The sequence below is a fragment of the Portunus trituberculatus genome, chromosome 43 (genome assembly GCF_017591435.1).
Source record: "Portunus trituberculatus isolate SZX2019 chromosome 43, ASM1759143v1, whole genome shotgun sequence".
Taxonomy (NCBI): Eukaryota; Metazoa; Arthropoda; class Malacostraca; order Decapoda; family Portunidae; genus Portunus; species Portunus trituberculatus.
Genome location: NC_059297.1, coordinates 3,415,836 through 3,426,670, shown reverse-complemented (window position 1 = coordinate 3,426,670; position 10,835 = coordinate 3,415,836). Strand labels below are relative to the sequence as shown.

Sequence of the window (10,835 nt, the reverse complement as noted above, 5' to 3'; positions counted from 1 at the left end):
TACCATCTTTTCTCATTCATTCCACTACTCCAGCCTTTGTTACAAATGCTGAAGTGCTTCTAGCAGATCTTCCCTAAGTGCTCTCATTTTATCTATCCATGTCGATATCTGGCAGTGAATTCATCACCCAATAACTGATTAATTAATATACACAAAATTCCAATACTAGTGATAATGCTATTCATATCCTAAAACTAAGAAAACTGATAAGTTCATATCTTTATTTTCATCTCTATCTTAGAAAATTGCATCCAGCTCATAAGGGCAAAAATTATAAAATCCCAACATACCATTCAATACTACAGCCAATTTTCAGACTTATATAAAATTTTCAACCGTTAGCAACAATATGAAGCAAATAAATGTGAAATTATAGTGGAGTAATAACAGATTATTTTTATCACCTTGATTAAGGAGAGAGAAAAAAAAAAAACATCCTAAAATTAACACAAATCTACAATAATATTGAGAATATAACAAAACTGCTGCAATGGTACTGAAAGGGTCAAACAAAAATAACTATTTCTGTTGCCTTCAAAAAGAAGTCTTTAACAAGTTTGGCTTTTAGTTTAATTACTCCTTTATGTACAAGACTAAGGATTCTGGGGTCAGAATCAGTGCACATCACCTTGCTAACTTTCTTGTCCATGGCCAAGAGGCACATGAGCAGTTTCCACCACACCAGCGGGAAGACTTCAGGAGGTAGGCAAAGATGGAGTGGTGTCTTAAAGTTCCAAGCCATGATTAGCTCAGAGATGCAAATTGGCTTCCAAGGTGAAAGGAAAAATCTGACTGCCTTATATTTTTCCTTTTCTAGTAACTTTGTTAAGTTTGAAAGGTTGCTTATTTTATCAACATCCACTACAACTTTTATCTTGCATGATCTAGACCGTAAATAGTCCAGTATGGGCTCAGTTTCCACAAATCATCAACAGTACTGCACACTGTCACTTCCTCCTCAACGTCTAGAGATGTGTTGTTTAGCACCCAAAGAATGCTCTGAGGGTCACAATTGTCAATAGTGCCCAGCTTCTCATTTTTGAACATACTTTTTACCACATGCTTTACTTGAGGACTTTCTCCTATCAAGTATCTAAACATATTATCCAGTGAAATGAAAGACCATGATTCTTTTATTGACATTATTTCTGTTATCTCTTTTATGTTGTCTGTTATCTTATCATAGAAAGCAAGGAGCCCACAAATTAATTCTATGACTGGAATCAACCTTTGCAGTTGTTTCTTATATTTTTCATCAACTTTTTCTGAGAGTTCAAGAATACTTTTGAGAGATTTTTTTTCATGACAGAGCTCATCAACTGCATATTCAGCAACAAAATATTCTTGCTGGCTGGTAACTGTAAATGTCCATTTTTTTTCAATATCATTAAGCAGATTCTCATGGATCTCACAGTACAGGAGACTGGACATCATGTGGTTGTAGCCCTCTTTACCCAGATCTAGTTTACTTGCTACCCTGTTCAAATATATCAGGTCTTGTTCACCAAGATGATGTTTCTTGTTCTTGAGATTGTTCCAAGCTATCTCTCCCAGCTTTATCATCCAATCATGAAGGTTAAAAGTATCATCCATGTGAAGCTGTGCAGCGACTCTTTTAATTATCAAGGCTGTCAATTTTTGGAACAGTTCTGCTAATGTTCTTATCTTTTTTGTCCTCTTAGGTTCTTCAATCCAGAGGAGGGCTAAAAGAGTTAAAGTAAGGGGCACATGAGTTAAAATATTCAAATTTTCTTTCATTTCATCAAGGTTCCTCAAAAAATCATTGCAATCCTCAGTATCCTGCTTCATGGCATTGAATAATTTCTTGACACACTGCCTTTCCATCTCTTTAGTCATTTCAGCAACCCTCAAGACTTTGTAATCGAAGGTCACTGTTTTCACTTTTTCTATGATTTTGGGAGCCCACTGAGTCTTGGTTGTGATTATCATCCTACTATCAGGCAGGGAGGTAAGAATCTCATTAATGAGGCACTTGGCTTCCTCTCCAGCTTCATCATAGCCATCCATTACAAAGAGGACTTGGGGTTCCTGTAGGATAGGAATTATATCCTCATTTTTAGTGTTTCCAAATGCTTTAGGGAGTTTGCCCTTCAGATATGCAGACAGGCTTTTAATTGTGACATATCTACAAGGTATGTAGAATAGGAGTTCCACACCCTTGTGAGAGGATGCTGCAATATCCTGAGACCAAAGATGAAATAGATACTTACAAATGGATGTTTTTCCATCTCCAGGTTTTGCATGGATTATAAAAACTCTATATGAATCAAGTATACTATCATGAGAGAATAAGATATCCTCCAACTTGTAAGTGCCCTTAATTCCAGCATTTATATCATTCTTATCCTCCAACTGACGTTCCATAAACACTTTTTCCATTGTGAGGGCATTGAGGCGAGAGTCAGTGCTGCCAGTGATGGGGGACATGTTCTGTATGCTCTCTCCGTACAGGTGTGGCTGCATCAACTCCTGCTGGGCAGTTTCTATCACCTCATCTCTCATTTTAATCAACTCTTTCCACACGTTATTGACAGACAGATGTTGCGAAATTTTATAAATCTCCTGCAATTCACTTTCCATTATTGTTTGATATTTTTCAAGCTCTGATATCATATCACAATTGTGATATTCCAACAGTGTTTTAGCCTTTTCAATAATTGTATGCAAGGACTCTCTGAGAATATCTAATTTTTTATCCAAATCTTTAGTATTGATGGAGATAACTTCATGAGCAAATGTATTTCTCACATTTTTGATGACAGTGATGTTATATTCTATTGTATACTTATTATTACTTTTGAGGGACCAATCACATTCTTCTGCTGACAGTAATGAGGAACCATATCTAAGTAGCTTACAAAGCAAGGTTATGTCTTTCTGGGATATTTTTTGAGCTAAAGAAGTGAGATCATCATTCAAGTTTTCTTCTATAAACTTCTTTTCATCATCTTTGAACCAGTTCCTCATAACTTTTCCGTTATCTTTTATTTTTGCAAACTCTCCACCAAGTGCTTTAAAGATCATAGCCAGGGTTCGAGAAGCCAAACCTCCTGGACGTATCACCTTATGCAGCACACAAACATTAACTTCTTCAATGGTCAGCCCACTATTATTGGTGCTGGGACTTCTATGTACTCTGAAGGAAGTGGTGCTGGAGGCTGATGACTCTAGAGGTGAGTCAGACTTAATGGATATTGATAAGTCTGGAAGTTCACATGGCTTTTGAATGTGCTCTGCTGCCAATGTTTTTGTGGCCACTTTTCCAATGATCACTTCCATTTTTTTACCAGTCTTCCGACATAACTTATCAAAAGCATCCTCAAGCATTCTAAAAAGTCTGTAGCATTTGTCTACACATTCTTTTTCGTTCCTTACAGGAGTTTTGTATTCTTCTTTAATTTCATGCAAAATTTGAAGCAGTTCTTCTTTAGGGGTAATTCTCCGTTTCTCATAGTGGAAACATACACGCTTTATCACCTGATACAATATCCTGACAGGCATCTTTTCTGGGGATGGATTTCTCTTTAGAAACTCTTGTTCATTTGAAAAACCTGTCCGAGGAACCAGATTCATCTTTTTTCTATTCAAAAATTTACTTAGTGACATCCCATGTAGTTGGTTTAAGTGATTATACACCATGACAAATATCTGATGCACCAAATGTTCACTGAGGATGATATACATATGCTGGAAGCAAGAACAAATATCACAAGAATCTAACGTTTTTTCAAAAAGTTTGCTTATATCTGATTTCAAAGCTATCATAGTTACTTCTCTCTCTCTCTCAACCTTTTCTATAAGTAATAAAAGAGCCTTCAAAACCTTGTCCAGGTGATCATCAACAATCTCATCTGGCATTGTTTGTGTTTCACTCAAAATATGAACATATATATCCCAGCAGTAAGCAATGAGGTATTCAAATGTGTCCTTTTCTTCAGCAGACCCTAAATTAGGATTCCAGCATTTATCTCTAGGGCCCTTAAGGCCACAACATGTTTTCAAAAACTTAAAACTTAGCTTCATTTCAAATTCTAAAAAACCAGAGGTATGAATCAATTCCCTTTCAACATCATCGAAAAAATTTACAATAAATCTCGGAATTTCTTCATCCTTACAGTATTCCCTAATAGTTCTGTCATTCAACCTTGACATGTGTAAGCAAATGAGACCAAAGGCACGTTCAACTATACGTTTAATAGCATAGCAGCGCCCAATCGTTTCTGGATCTGGATATATTGAAGACATGATGGGATTGCTTGCAGGAACTGTGGCTGGTCAGTGAGAGGGAAATACTTATGAGGTCAGCAGTAAATCCTGTAGGCAGAGGTGGAATCTGAAGTCCATGGGAGAGTCTTAGTGTCTCTTCCTCATGTTATGTTAAGCCAACATCTGTCATGAAAGAAGAGAAACTTAGGCTTAATAAATAAAGCAAAATTAAAACATGTTTTTCATTTCAAGCCAAATATAAGGAAACATTTCAACCAGGTAGTATACGCTCCAGCTGATTAGCAACTTAAGGGATTTTTTCCAAGAGGATGGGTTCTAATTTTCATGTTACAAGAAAGGATTGTCTTAGTCCTCTTTGAAGCCTAGTTTGGTTAAGAAGGCTGGATTAGGTTGGTTTTGTTAGTATAAAAAAAAAAAAAAATTAAAAAAAAAATAAATAAATAAAAAAAAAAATAAATAAAATAAATAAATAAATAAATAAATAAACAAATAAATAAATAAATACATAAATATGATTAAAAAACCTACAAAAACACTGTGGTACAGTGGAACCATGCGTGCTTTGGGGTCAGAGGGCTCTCCAAGCGCACGGGTTCAAATCCTGTCCACGGTCCGAGTGTAGGTTGGGGTTCCTCACTCGGGGTAACGGTTACCTAGCAGGTGGGTTTTGAGATAGGAGGTACCCCAAAAAAGTACCTCCTTTAGCCCATAAATTCCTGTGAAAAGCTTACATGGTATAATTAAAAAAAAAAAAAAAAAAAAAAAAAAAAAAAAAAAAAAAAAAAAATTGTGCAATGAAAATATGTAACTTTTCTTCAGACAAGCACAGATGTTTCATGTAAAAGGAGTCTGTTCTATAATGCTTTTCTCCAACAGACTTTTTTTGAAAGTTTGAATGGAATAAATTCATCAACACTGAGAAAACAAGCTTTCAATCCCAGCTGACCTATAAATGCATATCTCTCTCTCTCTCTCTCTCTCTATATATATATATATATATATATATATATATATATATATATATATATATATATATATATATATATATATATATATATATATATATATATATATATATATATATATATATATATATATATATATATATATATATATATATATATATATATATATATATATATATATATATATATATATATATATATATATATATATATATATATATATATATATATATATATATATATATATATATATATATATATATATATATATATATATATATATATATATATATATATATATATATATATATATATATATATATATATATATATATATATATATATATATATATATATATATATATATATATATATATATATATATATATATATATATATATATATATATATATATATATATATATATATATATATATATATATATATATATATATATATATATATATATATATAGGAGTGTCAACACACCTATATCCTTTTAGTTAACTTATATTAACGAAAGTTTGAATAATGTAATTTCAATTTATATATATACACACACACTCTTGATTAACGAAAGTTTGAATAATGTAATTTCAATTTAACATGGTGATATTTAAGGATTTGGATCTTCAAGTCAATGGCTCTATGGTTGTGAGACATGGCTGAACACCAATCTGAAGAGGCGAATTGATGTCTTTGATACTAGATGCCTTCGCAGGATCATGGGAAATGGGGTACTGCCAGTATGACTGGCATACGCAATTAAGACATAAGCAAATAAAAAATAACAGTTTCAACTCAAGGACAAAACCTTTGTTACACGGTGTATAATGTTAAGGAAGGAGATGGTGATAAACCAAGTGGAATGTGGGGAAGGAAAAGCAGAAGTACTGTATGTTAAGATGCATATTAATAAAAAAGAGTTAACAACCATTGTAGCATATGTGCCACCAAAAACAAATTCATGGACCAATCAAGAATATAAAGACATGATAGATGACACAATAAGGAGTCTAATGAGAATCATTAAAGAAAGGAGAAAAGTGATATTAGTAGATTTCAACTGTAAAGAAGTGGACTGGGAAAATTATGAAAGTGGTATGGGGGAAGAAGCCTGGGGAAAAAGATTCCTGAACCTAATAATAGATAATATGATGAGTCATAAAATAAAAAGAGGATTGTGAAACACTGCAGGAAGACTTAAACAAGATCTGGAAATGGAGTAAAAAATGGGAGATGGAATTCAATGTGAGCAAAAGCCATGTCATGAAAATAGGAAAAAGTGAAAGACGTCCAATGGGAATCTATAAGATGGGAGATGGAGTAGAACTAGAAAAAGTAAAAAAAGGAATAGAACTTGGGAGTGACGATGGAAGAAAACACTCAACCAGTAAGCCATATTGTTAGAATTTATCGAGAGACATATAATTTGCTAAGGAAAACTAGAGTAGCATTTCACTACATGGACAAAGAAATGATGAAGAAATTGATAAGTACTAAAATAAGACCTAGATTGGAATATGCAGGAGTTGTGTGGACCCCCCATAAAAAGAAACACATAAAGAAATTGGAGAGACTACAAAAAATGGCTACAAGAATGGTTCCAGAATTTAAAGGGATGACATATGAGGAGAGACTAAAAGCTATGGATCTACCAACCCTGGAACAGAGAAGAGAGAGAGGGGATCTGATACAAGTTTATAAATTGATTAACGGAATGGATCAAGTGGATAATGAGAAACTAATCCTGAGAGAAGAATATGACACTAGAAGCACAAGATCGCAGAGTAAGAAACTGAAGAAGGGAAGATGTCTGAGAGATGTTAAAAATTATAGTTTCCTGCAAAGATGTATTGAGACTTGGAACAGTTTGAGTGAGGAAGTGATGTCAGCAACGAGTATGCATAGTTTTGAAGAAAAATTGGATAAGTGTAGATATGGAGACAGGGCCACACAAGCATAAAGCCCAGGCCCTGTGAAACTACAACTAGGTAAATACACACACAAAATGCCAAGGCAGCAGAAGGCACAATTACAATCAAAGGCGTGTTGAATATTACTGCCACCTCCTAACCACAGGAGAGGATGCTAGGATAGTGTTCTTTGTCTCCAAATGTATGAAATGAACTACCTTGTGTTGAAAAGGAAAAAAAAAAAAAAAAAAAAAAAAAAACACCTAACCACATAAACAAAGGCAAGAGGCCGAAGAGGGAGTGTATAGAAAAACTAATGGGGCTATGACAGCTAGGAGATGGAGTTCTATGAGGGATTTATCAGGCTTTAAGGATGAAAGAACTGAAATGAGAAAAATCATACAAGTGGAAAGGGAGATTAGATGTCAGAGGGAAGTCATTCCTGGGATACTAGAATAGCAAGATTAAATGTTTCAGGAAAAAAACAAAAAAACAAATAAATAAAAATAAAAATAAAAGCAAAATATGGTGAGTTAGAGGAAACATTGAAGTGGGGAAAAAAAAAGAAAAGAAAAAGAAAAACAATGCCCTTAAAGAAAAAGTGTAAGAAGTGAAACAGCATTGCAGGGGCTAAAGGTGAAGGTGTACACTAAGGTGGAGGAAGAGGAAGGATCAATGAGTGAAGCAAAATCAAATGAGTGGAAAAAGGCATGGAAAAAAGAACAAGAGGATGAAAGTTTGCTTTACAAATGTAGTTGAAGAGCAGATACAGGAGGAATCCAAGGATACAGTTATATAGGTGATCAAAATAAAGAAAGAACTAGTGAGGGACATGGTGGGCAAAAAGATGTATATGGCTATATTTTGACTACAAGATGAAAAAAACCCAGTGAAGTTTGTGAGGGAGAAAGAGGAAGAGAAAAAGAGATAGTTAGGTATATAAATGATTTCAGTAGCTCAGGATGAGGAATAGGGGTTAGAAAAAGAAATAGAAGATATATATAACCTTGAAAATATAGTGAAGGGACAAAAAGGCCAATAAAAGTTAAAAAGAAATCCCAAGCAGAGGTTGAAAAAATACTAGCGAGAACACAAAAGCTGGCTGGAAAAACAGAATATAACAACATTTGGATAGAGGGGATATGAGCCAGGAAGAAAGGGAAGAAGAGAGAGAATTAAGGAATGAAGCTATGGTAAAAATCAAGCCGGACAGAGAATGAGAAGAAATTTTACTGGAGAGTGCTAGACATGAGGCTGAGGAAATTTTACGTCCAGGAAGGGGAGGAAACACACTACGAGTTATGTATATCAACATAGACAGATTTATATCAGGATTGCTGGAAATGAGAGACTATATACTGGAAAAAAGACCAAATGTGGTACGTGTAACAGAAACAAAGTTGAAGGAGGACGTCAAGTAAATTTTGAAGAGCAGGGATATAATGTTTGGAGGAGAGACAGAAAAGGAAAAGCAGGAGGCATATTGATAATGACTCGAGAGGATAATATTAGTGAAAGGATTAGGTGGATGAGGGAAGTCATTGCTAGGATACTGAAAAAACTGGATCAGCTGTTTGAGGAAAATCAAGAACTGAAAGCAAAATGTGGTGAAGTTAGAGGAGGAGGGAGAAATTAATATGGTGATGGATTAGTAGAGGTTTTAAGTATGACAATTATGACCAGTGAGAGGGAAAGGAGAAGGATCTTAGTAACATATATGCCAACGAAGATCAATACATGGAGGCTGGATGTGCACAAGGAAATGCAAAATGAAGTGTTAAAGGGCTTGGACAATATGTTAAGAAAGGACAGAAATGTGCTACTTGTTGGGGATCTAAACTGCAAACATGTATATTGGAAGGAAATGGAAGTAAATGGTTATGCTGGATGATGGAAAGAAGTGCTACAACTGGCAATGATAAACACAATGGACCAATAAGCAAGGGGCTATACAAGGTATAGAAGGAAAGAACAACAATATGTGTTGAATTTGACGAGAAAAGAAAAGAAGAGAAAAGAAAAGAAAAGAAAAGAAAAAAAAAAAAAAACACACACAAGAGCCTTTTCCAACCATAAAATCTAACAGCCCAATGGGAAAAACAGATCATGTGGTTCTAGAAGTTGAATTAGAGGTTCAGGAAAGAAAAAAAGACCTGGGAGTGGTTATACAAGACACCCTGACCCCAGATAGACACATAAATGGGTTATTTGCTTTAACATCCAAGACACTAACAAATATCACGGTGGCATTCAAATGAAAAAAATCATAACCACTATGATAAGATCTAGATTTGAATATGTAACAGTGGTGTGGTCACTGCATATGCAAAAGGACATCAGGAAACAAGAAGGGACTCAAAGAACAGCTACTACAAAGTTGGTGCCAGAAATAAAAGACCTTCCCTATGAAGAAACACTGAAGGAAATGAAACAGTCAACTTTGAAGGATTGATGGGAGAGAGATCTAATAATGATGTAGAAGATAGTGAACCATAGATAGACAAGACCTGGTAACACTGACTGAAGATGGAGATAGATGTACAAGAGGATACTCTAAGATCATAAAAAGTCACTGTTTGAGGAACATTAAAAAGTTTAGTTTTCCACATAGGACGGTGGATATCTGAAACTGCTTGAGTGAAGAGATTATAACAGCAAAAAGTGTTCATAAATTTAAGGAAAAGTTGCATAAAATTAGAAATGGAGACAGGTCACCATGAACCCCACTGGAACCTGTAATATACAACTTGATAAATACACATGAAACATACACACTGTCTCTGCAGCAGCACTGAGAGACCAAACTGGCCTACCTCCTTAAAATCCCTTTTCCTGAGACACATAGAATAGTGGTAACTTCAACTGTTGTTAAAATAATGGAGTTACTAATTATGAAGAACATTAGGGAGTATGTAAACAAGCATAGCGATGAGTCACAGCATGGCTTCACGAAGGGGAAAATGGAAATCCTATCTCATAAACTTCTCAAGTTTTTATAGCTTACAAGGACGTAGATAATGGAGATTGCTATCTCATCCTATACTTGGACTGGACTTCAATAAGGCGTTTGACAAGATATCCCATCAGAGGGTCCTCAGAAAGGTTAGGACACACAGGGATAGATGGCTAGATAACATCATGGCTAGATGACAGGAGACACTTGTAATATATAGTTTAAAAAAAAAAAAAGATCGAAAGTAATATTAAAGTTACATTTGGGACTGGTCAGACCTCATCTACAGTATGATGTGCCTTGATATACATGTTACGGTAAATATATAAGTCTATTAAAATGAGTACAAAGTGAAATGACAAAAGCTATTGCTTATGAAGAGTGCAGCTATCTAATCTACATTCCTTAGAGAGACATTTGTTAATAGGGAGCCTAAAAGGTCTTTTTAAGTGGTTCTTACTGAAGTCATATGAAGGATGGTCCGAAGGATGGATCCAAGAAAGCTAATTCAGCCATAAAAGTGGAGTAGAGTCGTACCGCCTGCGTGTTGTAGCTCGGCACTCTGCTGTGGTGTGCCGAAGATAACAAAGACAAGCAGCTTATAACATGGACTCTAAGCAGTTCATAGTCCATGTGCTGAATGTTGAATATTCACGTCCAAGAGATACGGACTCACAACTGCACGTACAGCGCAGAGCGCCTGTTTAATAATGTTTCTTTCTGCTCCTCGGGACTCGGGAGGGTCTCTTCTAC

At 34.8% G+C, this 10,835-nt stretch overlaps 1 protein-coding gene across 2 annotated transcripts; it reads right to left on the bottom strand.

Annotated features, from left to right (window-relative positions):
- Positions 1-207: 207 nt before the first annotated feature.
- Positions 208-10,835, bottom strand: LOC123517934. 2 transcript variants are annotated; one of them, XM_045278398.1, is made up of 2 exons: positions 10,543-10,835; positions 208-4,410 (listed from the first exon to the last, which is right to left on the bottom strand). In XM_045278398.1, the coding sequence occupies exon 2, from the start codon at positions 4,264-4,266 to the stop codon at positions 871-873; it is 3,396 nt and encodes a 1,131-aa protein (XP_045134333.1). In that variant the 5' UTR covers positions 4,267-4,410; positions 10,543-10,835; the 3' UTR covers positions 208-870. The 2 variants fall into 2 exon arrangements, with proteins under 2 accessions (XP_045134333.1, XP_045134334.1); XM_045278399.1 differs by having other exon boundaries at positions 10,620-10,835.